Source organism: Rhinolophus sinicus, chromosome 2 (genome assembly GCF_057876585.1).
Source record: "Rhinolophus sinicus isolate RSI-liver-muscle chromosome 2, RSI-T2T, whole genome shotgun sequence".
NCBI lineage: Eukaryota > Metazoa > Chordata > Mammalia > Chiroptera > Rhinolophidae > Rhinolophus > Rhinolophus sinicus.
The window spans coordinates 35678935-35706741 of NC_142502.1; the positions used below are offsets into that span (position 1 = coordinate 35678935).

Consider the following 27807-nt stretch of genomic DNA (forward strand, 5'->3'; position numbering starts at 1 on the left):
ATGATGTATCTATCCTTCTTAATACAGAAGTACATAATTTCCATATAACACTCTCCACATTTTTTGTCAGATTTGATATCCCACCCACTTCCTTAGGTAGTTAGAGACTGCTCAGACTAGCCTGTGGACTTCCTAAATCAGGTCAAAAAAGACACAGAGGAAATGAGCTGCAGGAAAGTCAATGCACGAGGTGACCCAGGCTGAGAGCAGAAACCATCTTCCTATTAGCAAACATGGAAATAAAAAAAAAAATCACTTCTATTTTCTGAGAACTTTCTCCCAATTTACAGTGATGGGTTTATAGCCTTCAAATGCCCTATGAAAGGATAGCTGTTATTTCACCCTCTTCCTTCTTTCTCTACAATATCAAATCAGTCTTGTGGGTTTCTCTCCCAAGATCTTATGTTTTGTAACTACTTCCATCTCATATAAACATATACACTCATCCATTTAAATCAACATGCTAAATCTTGAATCCTGAAGTTCCAGGAATCGCACTTTCCCACCCCACTGGGAATCTGTCCCCACCACGACTTCTCATTTCACAATACATTAATTCTTTTGGTTTAACCAGGAAATGCAAAAGCAGTAAATTATGCCCATTAGTTTGAAAAAAAATAAAAAAGTGAATGAAGCTTCTCAATGTGTTCATTCAATCCATGGCTCTTCATTTTATCTTCTCATTCTAAAGTGTAGAAAAACATTTTAAAAATTGCCCCTATTTATACTTAGCAAAATAAATAGCAACACAGATATTTCTTTGCCATCAAAGCCATTTTAAAAAATTCTATAAGCATATGGATATTTAAGGGTATAGTTTATCTACCAAGAAAATCTTTCTTTGAGGGATGCAGCCTTTTCAGTAGAACCCCTAAATCCATATTCTTGACACCATCCAAAGGCACCTGGATTCAATTAGTTCTAAGTGATTGCTTGAGTGGCATATCTATTTACAAATGCTACTATCATGTTCTCCACAGTCCCACCCCAAACCATAAGGTGGGAATAGAAAAAAGGGTTGGAAGGATTGATTTCTTTCTTTCTTCTTTTCTCACTGAATTAAAAGTCAGTTTTGTCAGTAAAATGGGTACTGAGATTTAATGTTGCAGAAGAGGCAGAAAACTGGTTTATCTTTTTTTATATGGGTTGTAGAGGAAGTGTAATGTTGTTCAAAACATTGCCCACATATATGTCTGGAATCCATATGATCAGAATCATTTTGTATTTGAATCTGGTAGAATAAATGAAGTTTTACTTGGTTTACTTAAACCAAAGACCACATTTTTATGATGTTGGATATTCATAGAAGAAATGTCTCTCATATTATATTTTAGTCTTATTTTTGAAATTTGTTTGATTTGAGTCTGATGACTAAAACACCATATTTACATGATGTATGCAGGGTTTTTCCATCTGACAGTTTATTTTTTGAAGAAAACAAAGCCTGAAAAAAAGTAAACTAAGTTAGTGCTGATTATAATAGTTTGGGGAGACTTCTGAATGCTGCAGACATTGTTTTTATTATAAAAATTACAGATAATTAAATTCCTATCCATCCAAATATATCATAACTCATTCAACAATTTGCATTTATTTTAAATAAAAATAACCAGAGGATGGCTTGTTGTACTCTATACTCTTGTTTCTTTGTCTTTATATGAATAAAATAATTTTTGAAAGAAAATATCATATTATTTCCACACAAGTTCACTTTACTGATAGCTCACTGATTTCATTACATATGTGTTCTCTATTTTTATCTTGGCTGCAAATAAATGTTCAATGTTTCTTTCCAGAGCCTATTAAGGGGAAAGAAGTGCGGTTGCCAACTTCCCTAAAGGAAAAAGGTAATAATGTATAATGAAATGTAAAAACACATTGATTTGTCTATTGAATATTCAGTTACTTAAAACAAAGCAATATATCATTTTTTTTAAGGTTCTCAAATGATAACATTCATATACCCTCATGTTTCTGAGCAAAAAAAAAAAAGGACTAATTTTCTATCATAAAATTCTAAATTGTACCATGAAACAACATAAGGAAGAGTAACTATGTCAGAAATATTGAAAAAGCGTTTAAAAATGAGTATGCTATTCTGATTTTATGAGTCTATGGTGGGAAATCTACATTTTATAAATACTCCAACATGAATCCATTTTAGGAAAAACCATGGAAACAAAAGATTTAAGATAAAAGGTAATACTTAAAATTTCTCAGTGAACTCTTGCCATTCCGTAAGTTCAGATACAGTAAAATCTTAAATTTTGTGGCTAGGAAGAACTTAGAGATAAACTGTAGTCCAATACCCTCATCTTATAAATAAATAAAATGAATAGTAAAAAAAAAAAAAAAAAAAAAAAAAAACTTGTGAAGTTATAATTTGCAGTAAACATTAGAACTCTGATCTCCTAAATCAAACACTGTGCTCTTGCTAATACATCTTATTGTATCTCCAGCCCTCCCATTACACTAAGCTCTGAATAATGTGGAGTCTGTTATGCCATACATCACGTTATGTCCCCTAAAACATAAGTAAATATGTTAAGTCCAATGTAATACATTTAGTTTCTAATTAATCCTAGTACATTCTATGAGCATAGTACCGTACTCCTCAGAATTGTTTAATATTTCTTGTAGTCAAAATGAACATACTATCGAACCCATGAAACTATAAAAATATACCTGCTGTATTGAACGTTAGAAATAGAGATCTGCATGAACTATTGACCAATTGTGGCTTCTCAAACCTGGCCAAGAGCTTCCTGAGTAAAATCTGAAATTGGCCCCCTGTACCTGGAGGGCCAGGAGAGACCAAAGAAAGGCAGACCACTCCAGATTGGTTGGTGGCAGGTTTAATAACCAAAGGAACTTAACTTAAAAGGCTTGTTTTGGGTGGCCACAAAACAAGTAGATTTCAACACCAGCCTGCCAGAATATTAAAAGTTATATAGAGACCTTAATAGGTTCAGTTACATATGAAGGAGACTTTAATAGGCTTCAGTCATGTACCCAGTCCAGATAGTCTCATCAACAAATTATTACCAGAAGGGCATGTCCTCAAGCAGGTACTAAGCTGAGGGAAGGCAAGTGAAGGAGCACACATTCAGAGCACAGGGGAGGGATTGTCAGGGTGAGATTTGTGGGTCAAACCAGTGGCCCTATCTTCTTAATGACCTTTCCCAACACCAATGTACTGTGTGGTAGTAAAAATTCCAACTTATTGGCATTATTTTATTAAAAAGAAACATATTTTTGGTGAATTTGTATGAATGTGTTGGAGTTATGAGAGAAATAGGAGAGCAGAGAGACGGGAAAGCTGACCGAAGAATCAGTCAGAGAAAAAGAGTTCTCGTTAGTCTGTGCAGCAATGCGTAAAAACCATACCCTTAAGTCATATTTTCTTAACTTTGCAGTTAATTTTAAATTGAACAAAATTGTTATTTAATGAAACATGAAAGAACAACATGATTTTTTTCCTCAGCCCACATATGTACTTGATTTTTAAAAAAGCAATATGGAGATATTTATATTTTACTTGAGAAATATAATATCTAAAACTTCACTTTTATAATTACCAATAATAGTAGTTATTGTTGATGCTCCAGGCAATTTTATGTTATTCTGGCATAATATGTAAATTAGGATACTTTATATTTTATTACCTTACATGTCATGCTAAATGTCCAATAGGCAGAGAAATGTTGCTATATTATGTTGTTCAAAGAATGAATTAATGGTGAAGACTAATGACATTCATCTGGATTTACCTAAACATGAATTGAGTTTAAGGAAACTCTAAATTTCTTTAACAGGATCTGATTGTTGATTGGAATGGATGTTTACATTCCAGTCTAAATGTAAATGATTTGATACCATTAGGTAATTTATTCACACGATGGTATTCTAATTCCTATGCCCATCTAAGATAGAAATATTTTTAAAATGAGCAACAGAGAAGATTATTTTAAATATCCACTTTTTCATTAAGAAAGTTCAGTTAAAAAATTTCCCCCCAGAGGAAATGCATATGGAATACATATAATTGAAAACAATTTGATCTTACACTGAAAACACTTTGTGTTTATTGTAGTCTTTGAGCACTGAAAATATCTACTTTAAAGTTTCCTCTCTGTTCTATCACCTCCCCATCACCCCACATCAGATGATCATTCTAGCATCAGCCAGTTCATGGTCACAGATGATGGTGGGGAAGAGAGCATTTTGGAAAAGATTTATTTTTTAAAGCTATATTCTACTTCACTCCTACTGAACTTTTTTTTGTTGTTATTGCACCATTTTCTTCCTAATTTTTAATAAGTATGAGTAGACAAGGGTTTGTATAAAAAAAGCAGTTAAATGTAATCCCAGAACCATTTTTTTAAATGTTATTCTATTATTTCTTTTAGAAATTGAGACTTCAAATAACTGTATGAGGATATTTAATTAATCTTTTTTTTAAATTAACAACTGATGTCACAGAAATAAAAACAATCATAAGATCTTGACTACGGTGCCACAGATTTGATAACCTAGAAAAACAGATAAATTTCTAGAGACATATAACCTATCAAAATGAATAATAAAGAAATATGAAACCTGAATGGATCAATAATGACTAAGGAGATTGAATCTGTAATCAAAAACCTCCTAATGAAGAAAAGCCCAGAACCAGATTGCTTTACTGATGAATTCTACCAAACCTTTCAAGGAGAGTTAATGGCAATCCTACTCAAACTCTTCCAAAAATCAAAGAGGAGGGAACACTTTCAAACTTATTTTATGAGGCCATCAATACCTCAATGACAAAACCAGACAAAGACACTAAAACAAAATAAAACTACAGACCAATATCCATGATTAACATAGATACAATCCTCGACAAAGTAATAGTAGCTGAATTCAACAGCATATTAAAAGGATCATACAAGATGAGTGACCAAGTGGCATTTATCCCGAGGGGATGCAAAGATGGTTCAACATATGAACTTTAATATGTATAATACACCACATTAATAAGAAAGGGCAAAAATCAAATAATCATCTGAAAAGATACAGAAAAAACATTGACAAAATTCAATATTCTTTCATGATAAAAGCTCTCAAACTATGAGTAGAAAAAATTATCACAGCATAATGAAAGCTGTACATGAAAAGCTCACAGCTAGCATCATTCTCAACGGTGAACAACCAATATAATTCCTTCTAAAATCAAGAACAACACAAGAATGCCACTCTCACCACTTCTATTCAACTTAGTACTATAAGTCCTAGTCAAAGAAATTGGGAAGAAAAATATATAAAGGGCATCCAAATAAAATTTAAAAAAAAAGTAAAACTATCCCTGTTTGCAAAGATGACATAATCTCATATGTAGAAAACCTTAATGACTCCACGAAAAAAAAACCAGTTAGAATTAATAAATTCAGTGAAGTTCAAATCAGCATACAAAAAATCAGTGATTTTCCTAACCACTAACAATGAACAATTTGAAAAGAAAATTAAGAAAATGTCATTTACAGCAGTATTATAACTAATAAAATACTTAGGAATAAACTTAACCATGGAGACCAAAGACTTGTACACTGAAAACTATAAAATACTGATGAAAGAAATTTAAAAAGACACAAATACATAAAAGGACATCATATGTTAATGGACTGGAAGATCTAATGTTGCTAAAATGTCCATACTACCAAAAGTGACCTACAAATTCAATGCAATCACTATCAAAATCCCAATGGCATTTTTTGCAGAAAGAGAAAATAATCATAAACATCGGAAGGAAGGAAGGAAGGAAGGAAGGAAGGAAGGAAGGAAGGAAGGAAGGAAGGAAGGGGGAGAGGGAGGAAATGAAGCAGCGAGAGGGAGAGAGGAAGGAAGAAAGGAAAACAACAGCAACAATCCCAATAATACAACTCTCACGTTGAATTATAACCCCAAATTCTAAATCATATGAAAAAAATTAAGTCTGAACTTAACCAATGTTCCTGTACTGCTACAACTAGTGATCACAAATATTCTGATGTCTAATGATTGACATAAAAAGAATCAAGTTTTCTTCAGAAAATTTCCAATTTTAATGTTATTTAGTGTTCTAATTCTCTAAACTGATATTATAGAGATTTATTTTATTTTTTGTAACTGATAATTCCAATAAACAAATCAATTAACTTATATATTGTATTCACCCTTCTGAATATTTTAAAATGTCCTAATGATATTGCAAATCACATACATCTTCTTTGTTTCTGACATGTCCTCCTCTAAGAAATATTAGAACTTGCTATAATGTTGTTTTTAAAATCTAATTCTTCATCTAAAGTATTTAGTTTCATAATCAACATTAGTATTTTAAATTTGTGTAATTTTTTGTTTGTTTTCTATGTTCTGTTTCTGATTTAATTATTTGTTGACATGATTTAATTCTGCTTTGAGATATTTTAAGGAGAAAATATTATGACTATCATGTTAACAGGGAAGAAATTGAACCACAAAGATGACATGATTATCCAATGTTTCTATGCTGGATTAACTACTTAGTATCAGATCTAAAAGTACCAAATATAATCTTTCCTTTTTTTCTTTAGCATTGGAATACATTAGCAAAACTTACCCTAAAATCATGGGTTTTTTCATAATAATTTTATTGTATTTGGTAGGAATGAAGGAAACTTATAAATGATTTGTTAATTTAAAAATCAGTATTCAAAACCATACAATGTTAGCAGTTATTTTTACAATTCCATACTTACTCATTTCCTGAAGAATTGTCTAAATGAAAATTGTACCAATTACAGTAGCACTTTCACTCTAAACAGCAATTTACAGCCTAAAACTTTTCTTGTTGTAGCCATCATTTCAAAATGCAAAGTTGATAGAATAGAAGGGGATTATGTGTTGGTGAGAAAAGTAGTCGAGTCTGCCAGAATTTTCTCAATAGTCATTGGCTTTACCTAATTAATGTATCCAAGCACTGTGAATTTTCATTTTCTTTCTCCAAAAAATTAATGATAACATATGCACAACTATATGTGTGTGAAATATATGGACAATGATAAAAGTAAAGGCTCAATATTCCTTCCTTGGTCTTCTTCCTATTTAAGCCCTCATTAAAAAAGGGAGAGGAGAGTGAGACAATGAGCCACTGTCACTCTGCATGTCCACTTTTCTTGTCACTCTGAGCTACCTTAGGCACATGTTCTAATATGCTTCTCTTCTTGCAGGGAATTTTTTAAAATGCCATTATAAACCTTTCCATTTTTCCTGATCACCTAAAAAAATGTAAATGTACTATTTTCATATAAAGTCATGTATTTTTTTTTTTACATTTTGAACCAGATATCGAATGATCTTTACTTAAACCAATGACCCTTTATTCATTTAATTGCTTATTCTCACTTCAAGTTAAAGAAAATGAATGCCTGTGCCCTGGAAAACAAGCAAGAGTTTAATTAAAGAGTGACTGTCCCTTTATAAGGAAAAACCAAAGAATATCTGCTTATTTACCTTGGCAAGTGATTTTTCCACAACTTCTTGAACCCATTGAATAATTTAAAGTCAACCGGCTCATTACCTGAAATATATCTAACCAGCTATTCTGCCATCTTCAAATGACATCACAGGACCTTGTTCTGACTGACTACTCTTTGTGCTACCTACAATTTGTGCAGCCTCCTCCAATTATCTCTTACTTATTTCAATGCGTACTAATGTTGGATGCTTCAGGGAAGGAAAGGATAATGAGGCACACATAGAGATTCATAAAAGAGTAGATAAAAGAGGAGTGACACTATCAGATTTGTGGTACATTGTGTTTAGCATATATAAAGGACAAATGATCACGAAAATGAAATGATGACAGAATGAGGCAAAATGTATGCATTTATTCTATGCTGCAGAGAGAGAATACCCACTGGCTCATTTTGTGTTTTTAGTGTCCACCTAGCAAACTTTCTCTGTGAGCATCAGATTCTTATGGGAATCTTGCCAAAGAAGAGCCACAGGACATAGGCATAAAGCACTGAGTCATGCATTAAGCACTTGAATTACGAACTAGAGCTATTTTAGAACATACCTGTAGAAGTTTATACAGCATACTTGTTGTTCCTTGTTGATGCAATGGGAATCAGAGATGAGAGAAACAAATATAGATACAAACCCAGAGAAAACGTGTGTGCGCATGTGTGTGTGTGTGTGTGTGTGTGTGTGTGTGTGCATGTGTGTATATGTGTTATGGAAAAAAGCACTTCACTTCAGCTTTGAAATAACCAGCTATCATCTGGTTAATTCACTTAGACCCTCTGCATAGTTATATCTGATTGTGACAAATAAGTATAAAAATCTGAAGATAACGTGTAGGAGTGTTGTATGTCTGGTGGGTCGATTCTAATGGGCTTTTCCACTTATGTAAGGTTTCAGTTAATGGGACAGGGATTCCACATTATATTTTGGTCTAAACCACCTAAAAGTGAAGCTTATAAATTTAATTTTCCTGGCATTTTTAAACCACATTTTAAATTGTTTTTTATCAGTAATAATGTTTGACAGTTGATGTTATTTTCTGGGGATATTTTGGGTACTGAGGCTCCAAAAATGAACAAAACAAAATCCTGTCCTCAAAAATCTCACAATACTTGAAAAAGAGAGCTGGGAAAGAGGAAAAATGAAGTGACTAACAATACTGGCTTAGACAGGAATACCAGACTTTCTTATCTAATCAATGGATATCTATTATTTAGATATTAGTATGCGAGTGCTCAGGAAATAGTTGTTAAGTTATTCAATCTAATCTTAGCCACAGATACATTAGATAATTATCAGTGTTTCCATTTCATAAGGTGAGAAAATAGAAATTTCGAGTTTCAAGTGCCTCAAGAACAGTTAGCTAATAAATAAAAGAAGTAAACTTTGAACTGAGGGATTTTTTGTTGGGTTGGTTTTGTCTGCTTGTTTTTCTCCAACTGCAGTACAAAAAAATGATCTCTGTACTTCCTTGATTTGGATGAGGTTGCTTAATTATCTGAGAACACCATCACCTTGCCCCTTTATTGTGCATGGAAGGATCCCTCGATTTATAAACAAAGATGATACTAATTTAGAAATTCAAGCAAGAAAGAAAGGAGCATAGAGAATGCATGACATTTCAAAACCATAAGGATATAGTTTAAAAAAGGAGAAGGAAAATATTAAAGAATTCATAGAATATTGAAGTAAAGAAATACTGATACAGATAAGATGAAAATTTGTGAAGTAGAGGTTGTGAAATCTTCTCATGTCATTAAATATTGAATACAGCTCTAGCTGTATGTGAGATAACTATCAATTTTCTATCAATGCTCAGTCTATTTATCTAGTTTAACCAGCTTAATTTAGGAAACTAATTTATGTAATTTATGACAATGACTGGCTGAAATAAACAGAAATGTAGTAGCCATATTGTTCATGCCAATTACAATCTTGATGACTCTGTTAGTAATTTGTCTAAGTGATGTAACCTGGGTAAATACAGCCTACCTATCATCTATAGAATGTGGCTTACCATATAGTTTTTAATATTAGAAATGATTAAAAGCTTTTAATTCTATCTGTAGCAACAGTAGTTATAACATGTGCTTAGGAATGCTTAAGGATTTGGATTTGGGGGGAAAAAATCAGTATTTAAATACCAGTTTTGCCACTTACCACTTACTAGGGAGTATGTACTTGGACAAATTATTAAGCATCAGCATTAGTATCTGTAAAGTGGATGTAATTAAATATTTACCTGATAGGAGTGGTATGTGAAGATTATATAAGTTGTCTGTGCAACAAATATTTATTGATAGCTATTCAGTGTGAAGCATTGATCTAGGCACTGTTATACAGCAAAGAATATAAAAATTCATCCCAGAACTCAGAACATGTATATTCTACTAGGGCTAGAGAGCTAATAGACAAATGAATGTTTAATATTATATAAATAAAACAAAGATAAATGCATATGATGCACTTGCTTGGTGAGGACCATGTAGCAAGTACAAAATATTCTTGGTTAAAATGATCACAATTATTATTATATTTTATTATACATGCAAGGTATCTCTGTGCTAGAAAAGCAAATGTGTTAATAATAAAGTGGGAAAACAAAATCGGTGCTATTCAGCCTTTAACTTGCAAAGTATTTAAAACAGAGGCGTTCTTCAAATAAGACAGATTTATAAATTCAATAAGTGAAAAGAATGGGATTTATAAATTGAGTACATTTCTTTCTTTTCACTTTACGAAGACAAAGCAGAAACTCCTAGACAGAGTTCATCTCCGCTGCTGTCCTACTCCTCCTCAAGCACACGCAGGCTGAAGTTATGGTCAGCCTGTTTTACGTGATAACATAGTGTTGATGACATTGAAAAATCATTGATGAAGCTCCCCTCCCCAGGCCCATCAGCAATTTACATTTCATAACTGAACTCAACAGCCTGGAAAAGTCAGTGCTGCATATAAAATGTCAGGCTGTCTGACTCAACAACTCAGCATGGGGATTTTTTGATTCCATGATTCTGCAATGCTTCTATCTGGAGCCCAAAATGAAGGCTTAAATGACAAATGTTTAAACCAGAGATTTTATTATTAAACATTTATAATCATGGTAAAAAGAATGAATAAACAGTAAAGATAGGGTGAATCTAAATGGTCCCATTGCCATTCTCTGGTCTCCAGCTCCCAATCTCCAGGATTAACCACTATTAGTTTCCTCAAGTTTCTTAATGAAGCCTTTTGACTAAACTTGAAATGTATGTATGTGTGTATATGTATATTTATTTATACATATAGTTGTCAAATTATATGGAGAAGAGGAAAAGAGAGCGAGAGATGTAACTTTTTTTTATATGACTAGGAACAGGCATCCTATGTGACTCAAAAATTAAAGACTTAACCTTCACTAGAAATGTCATCTACAAAATGAGGGCACTGAGCTCTTAATGACCAAGTAGCTTAATAAAAGAGATGCTCACTTTAGAAATCTGTTGACAATTTCTCACATATCTATTCCTGCTTTGCATAATCAATGGTAAAGTTCCAATTCTGTAAGAAAAAAAGAAAATTACCTTGAGAGATCATGCAATTTAAGTTTATGAGCATAATTTTAAAATAACTAAGGTCTTTCCATACATCACATAATTCCCACATCAATTTACATTAGTTTCTCCATTTTAGCAATAAAAAAATTAAGACTTGAGGTTTTAAGTAGTAATGTTTAAGATATTAACTTTGCTTGCTTTTAAAGCCATATTATATGATCTAAAAGCCTCCTTTTCATACTTCCCAAGAGCTCACAACTTCTGATGTCCTCTTGTTAGTGCTATATACTTAACACCAAAAGTGAGTACATCCATCATACTAAGAGGGCCAACAGCCACCTTCATGTTGGATAGTGCATCGTCATAGAGTGGTTATAAAATTCTATGTACAGGCTAAAAGTTAGTTCTGGTTGTATTTTACATAAAGCTAGTAAAAATATTCTTTATCACTTTTATTTTTTTTCAAAAGATGTTTTGACAAACATTAAGACTGGGATGATTCCATTTCAAGAATGCAACAATGTGATTGATGGGAGAGAGCCATGTGTAGAGTGAATAGCAAGGCTCTTTCAAATAGTTACCTCTACTTGATGAACAAAATATCTATGAATCCCATCCTAGAATAATGCATTTTTATTTCTAGCTCTAGATGCACAAGATCAATCAATTTCTTCTATGACTGCAGATACACAAGAGGGAACATTTGGCTTTTCTATATTTACCATTTTCTTCATTTATTCATTCAACAACATTTATTGGTCACATACCACATGTCAGATATCTAACCAAATGCTAATGTTTGAATGGTAAACAAGACACACTTTTTGCCCTTTGGAACTTAAAATCTAAAGAGGGGCCATAGAAAATAAATTAAAAATTAAATAACAAAATTTTCCATAGCATTAAGGCACATAGAAAACATTAAAATAGCATACATCCTGAAGTGAATGAGTTAACACAACACAGAGAACTATGTGCTAGGGAGTGTTGAAATGCAATAATAGCACTGATATCACTTTTCACAGGATGTACATTCAAGTATTATAGGAAGTAGGGTGTGAATGGCTATATAATTCTCTATTATATAAAATTCTGCAGTTAAACAAATTAGTTGTGTTTTTTTTTGTAACTCCAGAAAATCAGACTGTATTAGGCTACAACCCAAATAAAGCTGGCTAGCATTGTCCCTGATACAGAGTCTGTACTCAGTAAGTATCCAAACCATGAGATCAGTTTTTCTGCCACTTGAAGGGAAGAAAAGTTATTATGTACCAGAACTGTTCTGTTAATCAAAGCAAAACTTTGTGTCAAGAGAGAATTATAACGCCTAGGCAAAGTTGTTTAAAAAAGAGGAAGCGCTATAAAATATGAAAATATAGTTAGCTATCACATTGATTGAGATGGTGCCATGAGTATCTCTGGATAGCTTATAAGATTATGTATTTATCTTATACTGATATTAAGTTAAAATGTAGGATTTCTAGATAAAAAACATTGTCTTAGCACAACAAGAGAAAAAATGCTTTATTCTACTAATTGTTCATGTTATTATAGTGAATTTAAGCCAATTTAATTTATTTTGTACAGTTAATAACAGAAATATTAATAGAAACCACAGTAACTATACCAGTTTGAAATTATTAAATTAACCACCAGGTGGAGCCCCATGAATTGAGCATATGTAATAAAAATAGAAAATTGCTTAAATTGGTCAAATTAGGAAAAATTACTTTTCTCCTGGACAGTTTTTATTAATTTTCTTATTTACAATACTTAGATAACTTCTGAATCATAAGAAACAGGCTCTTATTAACGACAGGATGCCAAATTACTTGATTAGTATGAAATATTTTTAGCAAACTAAATTTTTAAATCAAAGTCCTTTCCCTTAAGTTACTTTATGAATTTACAAGAATATATGTTCCATTGTGTATTGATAAAAGTATATAACCTTAATTGAAATTGAGTACTGATGAGAAAAATATATAAAATCTGCCTATTAAACTACTTAGTACTATTTTTATCAAATGATTATTTTCCCCCTTATTTGTTTATTTGAATATGTGTGTGCACATGTTTCACCCCAGAACTTGAAATTTAAAAGATGGAAAAAACATCCAAAGCAGGTAGGGACACTTTGTAATATTTACACAGTTATAAACACAGCTAGTTTTACAATTAAGGTTGGAGAAAGCCTTGAAATGGCCAAAACATTGAAAAAAATATAGGTGTACCGTCCCCATGTATTTTAAATGTAATCAGCAATAAACTTAAATGTATGCTAAAATAGATTCTGTGTTTTCTGGTAGCAGGTTTTGGATAAGTTCATCAAAGTGCTGGAATTGTTAGCATATGCTGCTTCTTATTTATCTATTGGACAATTGAATACTGTTTACAGAGTGCTAAGGGAACAATATGAATTTCAGAGGCTCCAGCAAGATCATGACAAATGCCTAAAACATATACTTATAATTGATTGAACCTTATGAAATCACCTATATTCAACCATTTTTACTACAAAAACAGTGGTTTTATATGGTTCAACCATTTTCTTTCCCGCTAATTAAATATGCAAGTTTGATTTTTGGAGAGGTGATCTAGTACCTTATTATCCATTAATTTGAAAATTGGAATACTTTTAAAATAGGCTTTCTAAAATCAGGTTTTGTGATGGAGAAAGTCAAGAGATTAGCTGGGTACTCCTAATGCAGGTGTTAAAATTTAAAAGAAACAACATCATAGAAAGAAGAAAGTGTAGAAAAAAAGACTGAAAATTTTGACGAAAATACAGATTAAGTACAATCTGTTTAGGGATAATCCTATTCCAAATATCATACATCTTTATAAAGATATTTATATGTCTATATCTATATGTAAAAGAAGATTATATCTATCTTTGTATACAGAAAAAGTGATTCTACATACAAATCTATCTTTGTATACAGAAAAAGTGATACTACATACATGTAGACATTCATTTCATTGGTCTTAAAATATTTGCATATACTCATTTTCACAAAATTTAACCTATATTTAAGTCATTTTTATGCATATGGTAAATATGAACCATAATTATTAACTTTCTTGAAAGTACTACCAATATATCAAAAGTAATTGTATTTTTATTTTTAATGAATGAACACAATCATTTTACATGACTTTATATAATCTGAAAGCTTGCATTTTCTGAAAGATAAGTAGGAAAGTTAGCAATTTTCAGCTTTAAGAAAAAAGCACAATAAATAAAAAATGGCATATTGAGTCTTTTCATCGAACATTATAATTGAGCTTTAGATATATTTGGAGTAAAGGAAAACCTACACTATTGTTGTCAGCACTCCTACTGGTTTCAGTGAAAGCTTGCTGATCAGATAAAAGGTGCATTTGCATTATGTTGCTCCTACTTGTAAACACGATATTGTGGTTTGTACTTTATTTTTCTATTGGTATAGAATGGAAAAATAATATATGCACTATAAATTTCCTATTATTCATTTACATTAAATATTTGTGCATATTTTTGGTATAATTATTTTTTAGCATCCTAAAAGGAAAAAAAAATCAGCATTAATGGAATATTTTATTACAAAACACAACCAATCAGCAATTACCACTACCATATGTCCAGAATTGTGCTTGGTGGTACAAAATTTACAAACAATTGATAAGAGTTGTTTCTATTGTGAGAGAGTATAATCAAGGACATAGACATTGAACTATTGAAAGATGTCTACAAGAGAATTCATTATATTAGTGAAGAGTGCTTTAGGACTCGAGAGAGAGGAGGCATTCGTGAAATCGGTTGCAATCAGTGAAAAATTCAAGGAGATGATGGATTTAAGCTTGGGTTTTAGGAAAATGTAAGAGCGGCAAGTCATGGAGGTGATTATAAAGGATGGTGAAAGCAGTGCTAGATTGGTACTAGAAAAATATGAATTTGACTCTGTTTACCACTTGCTAGAAATATGACTTTCCTTAAATTACTTAGTTTCCAAGCTTTAACTTCATTATCTATTGAATGAAGATAATTATATCTGGCAGGGTTATTATAAGAAATAGACTTCATGCTTGCTATTTGGTTCACCATCAATAAATGGCAGCTCTAATTAGGAGTTAAACCAGAGGCAGGGATGAGCATTGTGTTAGTAGAGGGCAGTGAGGAGGGGACCAAGGGCCAAAAGAGATTACAGGGGCCACATGAGGAACAGACAATGGCAAGATTTCAGCAGTGCTATGTGGCCATATGAGGGTGGTTCTGGAAATCCAGGGAAGGGGGCTTAGAAAGCCAAGTGAAAAGTTTGGATTCTTAGGACACAAATGAGAAGAAAGTGGTACCGTAAGTCTTATAATGGCATATGGGGTGAAATGCTATAGAAATAATATTAAATAATGGATTTAAACCAATAGTCTTTTATAGTAATCTCAGTATTATAAAATAAAGGTGGGAGAAATCAGTACAAAGAGGAAGTAAATTTGTTTACTTAGAAGATTATTTGTAGTCATGACTAACATTCAGTGTAGAATTATTAGGAATTAAGTTGTTTTTTTTAAATCACAGAACCTAACAACCCATTGAAAAATATTAATATCATCTTGTTATATATTCTTTCAGTTATATGAATATATATGCTTTAAAAACATAATTATACTCTCTATACTGTGCTATCGGTGCTTTTGTAATTGTCATGCTGTTTCACAGGAAAAACAGTAGACATTGATGGCATTTAGCTTTACAAACTCCAAGGTCCGAAGCACAAGAGGATGGAGAAGGTGATTAAATGTAGAAGTTGAAAGGGAATGCAGGTAATATGGACATACTAGTGAGACATACACATAGAGATATCCTGATACTTGGAAATTGGGCACATTCACTTTGAATCCTCACACTAGGTTTTGTATCCATATGTTTAAAGGTTTCAAGTGGAAGCCAAGGGGGGAAAAAGAGTTCTTCAAGAAAAAGGAACACAGTATGGAGGTCCTCAAAATATTAAGAATAAAATTATCATACAACCCAGCATCCTCTCTTCTGGCTAGCTACCACAAAAATCTAAAATCATTTATCCATAAAGATATATGTACCCCATGTTCACTGTAGCATTATTCATGGAGGCCAAGATATGAAAACAATGAAAGTGTCTGATAGATGATTGGATAAAGAAGATGTAGTACATACACACAATGGGATATTGCTCGGCCATAAGAAAAATGAAATACTGCCATTTGCAACAGCATGGATGGATGTTGAGATTATCACGCTAAGTGAAATAAGTCAGACAGAAAAAGTCAAGAACCATATGACTTTACTGATATGTGGAATATAAAACTTAATGCAACAAAGGAACAAGACAAAGGAAAAAAGAAAACAGCTCATAGACACAGACAATAGTTTAGTGGTTACCAGAGGTAAGGGGGATAAAGAGGTCATAGGACAAGGTAAAGGGGATCAAATATATGGTGATGGAAGGAGAACTGACTGGGTGTTGAACACACAATGTGATATGTAGATGATGTATTACACAATTGTACACTTGAAACCAATATAATTTTGCTAACTAATGCCATCCCAATACATTTAATAATTTTTTTTAAAAATTACTAAACATCAGAAAAAATATAAGAAACATGGAGAAAGAAAAGGAAATGAAGGGTAGATTTTTGGAAAAGATAAAGCACTGGTAAAGACAAGGAAAGTGTGTTACCTGAAAGATCAGGAGATATAGGGTATCAGCATCCCAAAGCCAGACACTTTCGAGAAGTGGGAAAATCAGCAGTAACATTGTCTCAGAAAGGTCAAGGGACATGATAATCGAGAAAAAGCCATTATATCTGACAAAAACCTGTCATTTTGTGACCTTTTGGAGAGCATTTTCAGTAGAGTGGTGGAAGTAGAAACCAGGTTGTAGAAATTAACAAAGGAATTTATCCATAATAAGTGAAGGCAAAGCACGAACTACATTTTTCAGTCGTTTGTTGTTAAAAGGATGCACATGTTATATCCCAGGTAGAGTAAAAGATGTTTGTTGTTTTCATGTTTGTGATAGGGTAGAGTACTCAAGGGAGAGAAAGAGCAAGAAATCAAGAGGGAGATGTTACCTAGGAGAGAACTGCCCCAAATATGAGAAGTGTTGTGATACACAATATAGATGAAGGGAATTAGCTTAATTATGAGGAAGAAAATATTTCCCTGAGCTCTGAGCGAATAATGAAAGGATAGATTAAATTAAAGCTGAATGTATAATAAATAAGACACTCCTGCTATGTGATCTTTTCTCCTAAAATCTTTCCTGTGAAGGTAACCACTAACATGCTTGTTGCCAGACTCAGGAGATACTTTTTCTCCTTCATATTATGCTTACCTTCAATGATATTGGACCATATTCAGCATCTCTTATTTCTCAAAAATAAAAAAAAAGTCATTTTTGTGGGGAAAAACTAAACCATTTAACACACACTGTTAAAAATAAAACAACAACATATGACTACATTTTTAAATACTGGAGTAACATTACAACAATTATTTATTTTTGACATAGCATGTTATTGGGTACTAACTTCCTTTGTTTTTACCCCCAGTGAAAATGATGACAAATAGGACATGAATTTCATTAGGTAATTGGAGAATAGCTAAGTGTTCTTTTCGGGAAGCAATGGACATTAATTATATGTAGTAATATAATTAAAAACAAACAAAAAAGACTTGTGTAAGTAATAAGCAATAATTTACCTTTTATCAAGAAAATTAATAATCTTAAACAAATTCTTCAGAGTTCTAGAACTGGATTTCTAACTGCCTAATCAACATCTTCACATGGTTATTCTTCCTGCATCTCATTTGATTTAAAATTGAACTCAGTATCTCTTCCATTGTCTTTTTCTTTTGTTCCTTATCTCAAGAAATGGAACTCATGACTCACCATTTAGTTACATTGACTTACTCTCCTGAGTCATTTACAGGTTCTCTTTCAGAACCCAATATCCAAGTAGGTGCCAATTTATGTCTCCCAAATTTGTTCTCTACTTTTTTTTTTCTCTCCTAGTAAGATTCTAGTTCTAGTTCTCATCATCCCTTGCCTGAATAAATATACAAATCCATGACCTAATCAATCACCTTGTTTCCATCTCCTTTTCGAAGACCTACCACAAGCTTATGCTAATTATCTTTTCTGACTAGATATCTACAGGGCACAGTGCTAGGTTTACCTCCACTGCACGACACTGCCCCCAGTATATTTCTTTGCGTGGTTTCCTTTTGTCAAATCCACCCCTGCCACCCTTCCCCCACACATACATAGACATTATAAGGTATTCTGTTTTAAGAATTCTTTGTATATTTGGTGTCTTTAGAATATTTTCCTTTTACTTTACGTCCAGATCAAAAGCATCTTACCTATTTACCTTGCCTCCAATCTTAGCAACTTACTTTCCCAAACACTCCGTGTTCTTTAGCTATAAACACACACTGTGAGTTCTCCAGCCTTGATTTCTACACATCTTTTTGTCTAGCATATCATGTGGCATTTATGTTTGTTGAATGGGTTTCTTCTAACTTTGTGTCTAAGTTCCTATATTATCTCTGCTGTGAGCTGTGTAGTCTTCTCTAATTTCTGAGGCAGAAAATCACTCAAAAGCCACCATAGCCACAACAGGTCAACAAAATTATCCTTATGAAAAAGAAAGCATTGGTTAATACCTTTTTAAATCTATTTTTGACACATATCTTGGTTTTGAGATATAGCACATACTAAGGCATATATTTTTTTTTTTAATGTAGAAGATAAATGGAGGCAGTCTGGTATAGAGGGAGGAAATTTAGGACAATAGATATGGAGTGATTTACAACAAATTACTGAAGTTCTGAGTCTCTCTTTATCTATAAAATTGTTGACACCAGTGCTCTCCATGCCAATCTAATAAGTTTGTGAGAATCATATGATATAATGTATGTCAAAGTGTTTTCAAGTATTATGAAAACAAACAAAAACAATATAAATGATTAGGATCTATACCCTTGCTATAGTCCAAGTGAGGTCCTCAATACAACAGCATCAGCATCACGTAGTTTCATGGTAGAAATGTATGATAGAATCTTAGGTCTCTTCTAGAACTGCTGAATAAGAATTTGGGTTTTAAAAGGATGACCAAGTAATTAGTTTACACACTCAAATTTAAGAAGTACTACTGTAGAATTCATAGACATCTATCTTGCTGTATGTATCTCCAGGAAAAGAAAACATCAAGCTTCTCTCTTACTACAAAGTTGGCTAATTTAAAGCAAACACATATTTTTGAATGGCTGCTTTCTAACTAGCAGTGAGGTCTTCACACCTACTGAGCACTGGTTGGCATTGCACTTCCACGGTCTTACTTGAAGAGTGATTTCTAGACATGGTTCATCCCAGAAATTACTGAGGAAACAATCATTCCTTTCTCCTGACAGCAGAGGCAAACGGGCACTGGTCTTACCAGTGCATTCATTTGAGCTTAACAGAGAGAAAGAAGCCCATATTTTGCTAGAATATGTATGTCAAGGGTAAACTGTCTTTATATTTTTACCATTTGGCTAGGTATTGATACAATGGGTGAGTGACTTAGCCAAAAAAGGACAGTATGTACCCATACCTATCAATTATCTAAGTATCTTTGGCTCCTATTACTTAAGGAATTTGTTTTAATTGGTTACTTAATTCAGTTTATGTCTGTCATGTAGAATTAATACAATGCAATATCTATTTAAAAGTTACCGTAGTAATCTGCAAGAGAAATATGTATATAAACTGTATTAACTGGATCTTTTAACAGAATAGATAGATAAATAGGAGAGAGTATGTATTTTCTCTCTCTCTCTCTCTCTCTCTCTCTCTCTCTCTCCTTTTGCTCACACACACACACACACACACACACACACAACCACTCACAAACTCTACCTAAATACTTTATATATATATATAAAATCTTTACATCAACCAGAATGCATTGAATATGCAAGGCTTCTATAAATTTCAAAAATAATTAAATCTCAATTTCATTAACCAGACTACATTACGGTCAAATCAATGACTAACTTCAATTCAATCAGTAATTATTGAATTCCTACCATATATTAAATACTTTCCAGATTTTAAGGACCATAAAGATAAATGACTTAAACTCTCCAGAAATATATTGTATCAAAACAGAGATCACTAGAAAAAGAGCTAATATCAACAAACAAGGAAAAAGTAATTAAAATCAAACAAAGAAAAGTTGTGCAGAGTGTGCTTTGTGAACACAGAGGAAAGTTATATTTCTCCAGAACTTTGGTTCAAGGAAAAAATTCCCAAGGAAGAAGACACAGGAGTAGTCTTAGAGGTTCGGTAAAGATTAGTTGGGTGAAGATTAGCCAATTGAAGAAAGTCTGGATGGGGGTTCCAGACAGACAGATAGCACAGCAGAAGCCGGCTGGTGGTGGGACACAGTGAGGAGCACTGAGGCTGCAAGGATTTCACCTTCACTTCAGCGCAGTGTGAGTAGAGGATAGGAGTAGGTAAGGCTAGAGGGCAACAGCAACAGAAAGCCATGGCTTCCCGAGAAAGGATCGTGTCCTTTTCCTAAAGGAAATTGGGAACAATTGAAAGTCTTTAAGCAAAATGAGATACATCTTAAATTAGAATTATAAATTGTTTATTCTGGCTAATCACAGAGATTGAAAATAAAGAGGATACTAATAGCTTCAGGAACTCAGTTCTGGGGCATTAGACTATTGCACTGAAACCTCTAGGGTTAGTAGAAGATCTTTAAGAGCATCAGTAGGAAGACAAGGAAGAGAGCTATTAGAGAAATATTTCGGAAGTAAAATTGCTGTAATTTGTGGAGAGGATCAGAAAAACCCAGGGTAACTCCCAGGTTTCTGTCTTGGAGTAGTGTATGGACAGTAGTGTCATATACTGTGATTGAAATTGTCAAAAAAAAAAAAAAAAGGTGGCAGATTTAGAAAAAGGAAGCTAAATCGGTTATGTAAATTTTTGAGAATACACATTTTTACTGAGCACTTATAATATGCTAGGCAATATGCTAAGTGCAAACACACATTGGTAAACACAGTCAAGTTCCTATCCTAGAGTTTATCATCTAATTGGGATGTGGGGAGAGGGACGTTTTGCATTAGAGCTACCTGTGAGATGTTCATTTAGGAATGTTCATCAGGCACCTGGGGAGAATACGTAGTAGATTTGGGAGTTCCCAGCCAAGACGCGCTGGCTGAAATGATGAGAACTATTGACATCTACCAAGGGAAGTGTGACAAAGGAAAAGGCCAAGCAAGGACTGAGAAGCAAACCAAGAAGAACACTAATATTTAATGAGTCGATAGAGGAGAAGGAGACCCTGATAAATTAAAAAACAAACAAACAAAAACAAGGGGAAATTCTCATAGAAGCTAGAGAAACCAGGGAGGAAAAAATTCCAAGTAAGAGAAAGCTGTCAAAGTGCTAAATTGTAGCAGAAATGTACAGTAAAATAAAGACCAAAAAACACTTATTGGAATGTATAATGTGGAGCCATTGATGATCTTTTGAGCAGTTTCAGTGGAGCTAAGTTAGAGGAAGACCCATTTAGTTTTACTGTATTTACTAAAGTTTGAAGCATTTAGTTGGAGATCAGGAATCAGGGCCAGAAAACACGCTTTATATACTTTATATATGTTATAGGCTTTTATTTTAAAATCTTGTCTGAAAGGGAAGAGTGCATTTAGTTAGGAAAATAACAAGGCAAAATAAAAAGAGAGGGAGATGTGAGTGACACCAGAGATTATAGGGCAAATGTTTCCTGATCTGTCAAACAGAAATATAATAACAACTGTCTTTACAAGTTTACAGTGTTGCAGTTTCTATAAAAGGCAATAAAACATGAAAAAATGCCAGAAATAAAGATCAAATGGATCCCAAGATTACAAAATTCACAGTATGACCTGACTTCTTTCAACATATCAATAATGTCACTCACATACTCAATTTGATTTGTAAGGCAGTGCGCAAAAGACTTACAATGTTGCAAATTGTTCTCTTCAACTTCAAAGTAACCTTAAATGTAGTGTACCTTCCTCTTGCCAGCTTATGCTGAATATAGTTTATTACCAAAGATAGAACCTCAAGTATATTATTACCATTCTATTCTCAGAATAAAAGATGGAGGGTTTCTTATTCTGTTAAATGAGGAAATTGGCCTTATGAGGGATACTGTAAGTGTTAAAATATTTCATTTAAAATGCTTATCATGGTTCTGGGCACAAAATACATATTTAACATGTTAGGTATAAAGGATACTAGTTAGTATATGAAATAACAACTTCACAGAATTAAAATATTGTGCAGTCTTTACAATCTGAAAGAGACCCACATTGGCAATTTGGCTTATGAAAATGGAAACAAATTTTATTTTGTGGGAAAAAAGATATAACCGTTTTTATTCTGAACTTTTGAATGTTAACCCCTTCTGTACTAAAATCTTCTCTTTTATATTTCTAATGGTGACTTCAGTACTGTAGTCTTGAAAATTTTTCAGAGATTGAGAAATGAAATATTTCTTAGCCCATTCAATCAGTCAATCACATCCAGTCCCATTAGTAGCTTTTGAATCAGTCTATGACAGGTACAATTTTTCTCAGCTGGTTGAAAATAGAGATATAGGCTCTGGAGATTCTAGGAAATTCCTCTTCATTAAGAGAAAAAAAGAAGAAGAAGGATAGCTTCATTTAAAATTACTAAACTCTACGCATGCATTAGTGTAAACAAAGTATTATTAGCCAATATATAGATAGTTCATCTTACTATTTCTTTAAAGGATCTATTTCAGACTCTGAAAAGTCATAATTTTTAGTTTTCATGCTTTCCTCAGAATGATTTTCTTCCTTCTGTAGTTTATGGGAATCAAACAAAAATGGTCTTTTGTGCCTTTTTTGTGACGGGCCAGCCGCCACGAGTTGATCAGTACCTGAATGGGGGAATGGGAATGAAATAAAAGACACACACAAATGCTAATGGGGCCGGTCTTCAGTCATGCTGAAGCCCTGAGTTTATTATCTCTAACCAATATATACAGTTTGAGTACGTGCAGTTAAACAAAGAAGATATGCATTATCTCAGCGAAAGTAAATCTTTTACTTTGACATAGAAGATACAAGGTCACTGAAACTCACAAAAGTAAATATCTCAAGGAGACAGAACCTACCAATTGTCCAGAAAGCCCTTAGTCTTCTGTGTCCGGGAACTGGCCGTTTCCACCACATTCCTCAGCAGCCGTTAGGCGCCTCTCAGATAAGGCAGAGACAATGTTATGGGGGCAGAAACCGAGCCAGTCTGCAAGGTTCAGGGTTGCAAGAAACCATGGCTCCCCACACTTTTTAATACAATTTTCATTGAAAATCCCCCTTCCTAATTGTAACTCTATTTAAAAACTAATTGAGAAAGGTGGTAGTAATGAGATTTGAATTGAGATCTTTCGGGTGGCAAAAGCAATGCACTAGAGAAGGCTTTATTATTTGCCACAGAGGAAGTTGATGGTCTGGCTTTTCTAAAATAAGAAAAACTCAGAAGCTTTTAAGACACTTGCCTGTGAAGAGGTCAACTGGTTTAGAGGTTTCTGTTTGCAGGCTAATTTGTGAGTTAACCGAATAGAATATTCCAAAATTTACAAGAAACTAGTTTTCCCATGTTTACATATTACTACTTTATATCTTCTTTGCTATTCTAAAATATGCTAGTTTCACTAGTTGTTTGAATCTATTTTCAATCTCCATTTTTTTCTGGCTCTTATGACTAAACATGCTCTTATGTTATTGGAAACACTCAGTAGATCATCCAGTTTTTAAAATAATGCTCTTAGCTCAAGTATTCATTTTTCTTTTTCGACTTAGTGGATCAACACAATGATATTTATATTAATATATGGAAATATTTTACAAGCCTGTGATGAAGTCTTTCACATTTGTGATGCTTAAAAGAGGGTTGGTATTTAAAAATTAAGTCATATTCCACAGGGAAGTGTTTCAAATGCCTCTTTTGGACAAACATGAGAAATCTTCCCTTTTCTTTCATATGCTATTCAACTTTAGCTCTTAATAACATGAAACAGCTTAAGAAAGGAAAATGTGACCATTTATTTGGATGTAGTAGAAAAGAAAAATATTAACTACCATCTCTTCTATTTTCATATCCCTGGTTTCAGAACAAAACACTCTCAAGCTCAGGAATTGAGATTGATGTGGCCAAAAACAAACATGGCAGAAAAAGAGGTAGAGTTGGGGGCATCTGTACTGCCACTTTGGACAAGCTCATCAAGGTTCAAACATTTTACCTTGCTCTTCTCCTCAAAAACTCTCCCTCTTCACTCCATGCCCTAACCAATGCCTTAAACTTTAATTGGGCTTATATTATAGTAGGGCTCATTTTTTATTGCCTCATTTCTTTGCCCATTTAGAGGATCACAATGCGATGGAGAGATGTTTAGGGTACTATAGTTTAGTATATCTTAATAATTAAGATATACTGTTTCAGGCGGTGCTAATCAATTGAAAATGATGTTCAATGAATTTTATATTCTTGACCAAAACTTTTTAATAGTCATACTTAAACATGGTATAATTTTCTCCCTTTCTTTGATGAAATAAACATACCAATATTAATGAGAAATCCCATATACAAACTTAGGCATGTTTTATTTTACATACATCAAAGCAAGGTGAACACAACACAATTTTCAAAATCCTCCTATGTAGAGGAAAAAAAGGAAGATTTCTGTCGATCTGTTTGAATGAAGGGCCACAGAGCTAAAATAACTCTTTTTTGCAACCCCTTCTTAAATATATTAGCAGCATCTTTGATGAGTAGTTAGTGGAAGTGTGTTTAGTGTATGCATGACTCAATAAAGGAACCCTCCATGTATATAGAGTTTCCACTTTTTCATTAAAGACAATTATTGTTGTCTATGTGTGAGACAATGAACAATGATTAGAATACTAAGATGACTGTTACAGTCCATGCCTAGTGAAATTCAGAACTTATGTAGAGAAGACAAATGAGTAAATAATTACAAAGTATTGCAAATAATTACAATGTACAGGGATAATGGCTTACATAGGAAGCTGAGAGTAGAGGCTGGAAGATTCTCAGGAAAGGCTTCCAGAGGAGACAACAGTTGAGCTGATCCACCCCCCTTGTTTTCCATTAAATTTATTGGGGTGAAATTGGTTAGTAAAATTATATAGGTTTCAAAAGTACAATTCTATAATACATCATCTACTTATTGCATTGTGTGTCTACTACCCAGTAAATGAGCATGGTATGGTAAAGAGTTGTAAGAACAGGAAAAAGATGTCAAGTGAGAGGAAATAGGGGAATAAAAATTATATACTTGAGGCTATAATGTAGGCAGAAACTGAGGAGGAAAATGAAATACAAGTGGGCAACTGGATGTACACTCAAGATATATTTAGGACATATAATCAACAGGACTCTGTGAACAATTGAATAGGGACAGCAAAGCATGGAGAATACTTTTAAATGACTTCCAGCCACCTGTTTAGAATTGTAGGCAGACTGTGATATTATTTACCAATATAGGGAATGTGTTTGGAGGAGAGAATGATAGTTCATGAGTTCAATTTTAGATTAAGTTTGAATTTCTTGTAGGGTATTTATTTATTTTTCTTTATGAAGTTAGATACAAGGGTCAATGATGAGATAAACTCATGTATCCTTTTATATTATGTTTTCCCCGTTTTTTCAAAGGATATATGTGATATCTGAAATTGATATCCTTTTCTATGCCCTTTGAAGGAGATGCTCCTAGCATGGCATTTTAGCCAAATCTAATTTTTATGACTGTGACCAAAATTATATTTGTCCATAAGAATTAAGTTTCAATTAATAGGTAATTGAATTTAATTTTGATAACTAAAAGATTAGAAAAATGCATAAACATGTAGCTGAGTAATAATGGCATTTAGTAAAATATAATAATATTTCTGATCTGATTCAAGCATCCCATAAAACTCTTTATGATATTTTCTTTCTTCCTCCAAATGGCTTGCTTCAGTATACATGATACAAAGTTTAGTTTTTAATCTTCAAGTTGATTTAAAAGGTAGAGTGCCTGTTAGATAGTTCTTTCTGGCTAAGATATATATCTACAGTAGACCTAACATCCGCTCCTTACTAAATAGCTGTATAAATAGATATATTATATTTGGAACAGACTCACTGGTCTTAAGAACAAGATTTGTTAATCTGCCCTTAGACTTAAATATGCTTCCACAACAGAAAATCTATCTGGAGTTGAGTAAAGAGACTTACTAAAGAGCAATAAAGCCAAAAAGAATTAATGCTGCAATATTTGAGGTTGATTTTTATCTAAACTTGTGTCTCCCTAATAAATTATTTATTATTTAGGTTTAAATTAATATTTGACACAAATTATATAATTTTAGACCTGGGCAAGATCTTAGAAATTATCTAACTTCCTCCATTTCTTTTCTTTTTGGAAAAGAAGAATCAAGCAAGTTTAATGGCTATGTCCAGGTTCCACAGCAAATGAATGTTCAAGTAAGAACCAGACCCAACCAAGATCTCTTATCTATTGCTTGTCCTCACATACTACGTAATAAATAACTTCTGATTATAGTAGGTCAAATTTTTCTTGTATTTTGCAATTTTCTTTCTATATAGATAGATAGGCAGATAGATAGATAGATAGATAGATAGATAGATAGATAGATAGATAGATAGATAGATAGATAGATATAGATAGATATATACAGGATATTATTTTATATACACAATTTTAAACTATTATTTTTATCATTATATTTTAGAAGTTTTTACTCTTAATTTCTTTTTGTTTTTACTTCCTTTTTTATTCATCAGATATGACCATGTTTAAAAGGCTATGAATTGTAGGGATAGAAATAGAAAATATGGTATTAACAGTTTGTTTTTTAATACAATTCAAGAAATTTTAAGCAAATACAAAAAAATATAAAAGCTATAACAAAAACATAGAAAAACTGTAATCCCTATAAGTAAATACATATATATATGTATGTGTATATATATATATATATATATATATATATATATATATATGTTTGGATATATGTATGGATATACATCATTGTTATATTTCTACTTACTATTTGAAACATATTCCATGATCTACAGACAATTACTACATCTATGAAAAGATCAAAATTACAATGATTTGGTTTCCTTTGTAGAAAGAAAGAAATTATTGTGTTATATGAATTTGATTTCACATCACACCCTTTATATATCTCAATACCAAACATTTGAAGAGAATATTACTGTCATCTATATTGAAAAGTTGATACACTATAATCAACACAAGCATATTCTATTTTTAGCTTTATCCATTTGTCTCAGTAAATTGAAAGCTAGCTTTCTGACTCTATGCCTTATTTGCTGAAATACAACATACACAATTAGCTGTAAAATAGCCATAGTTATTTTTTCTCTTTTTTTTTTTTTTTTTTTTTTTTTTACGAATGGTAACAAATGTAGCCATGGTTATTAAATAGTGTTCTCAAAATTCAATATGTGTTAGATAGACCTGAAAGACTGGGCCCACTCCTAGAGTTTCCAACTGTGGAGATCTGAAATAAGGCTGAGAATTTACATTTCTGACAAGTTTCCAGATGACAACCACTGCCTTGCAGAAGTCTCCTCCAACGAACAATCTATACTTGTCCTTATTACTG

At 32.7% G+C, this 27807-nt stretch overlaps 1 protein-coding gene across 14 annotated transcripts in view; it reads left to right on the forward strand.

Annotated features, from left to right (window-relative positions):
• Positions 1-27807, forward strand: part of TRDN (triadin) — a 340918-nt gene that overhangs the window by 264778 nt on the left and 48333 nt on the right. For all 14 annotated transcript variants that reach the window (XM_088795483.1, XM_074333512.2, XM_088795479.1 and 11 more), the window contains one exon: positions 1797-1847. In XM_088795483.1, the coding sequence (XP_088651609.1) occupies positions 1797-1847 (51 nt within the window). The remainder of the gene's footprint in view (positions 1-1796; positions 1848-27807) is intronic.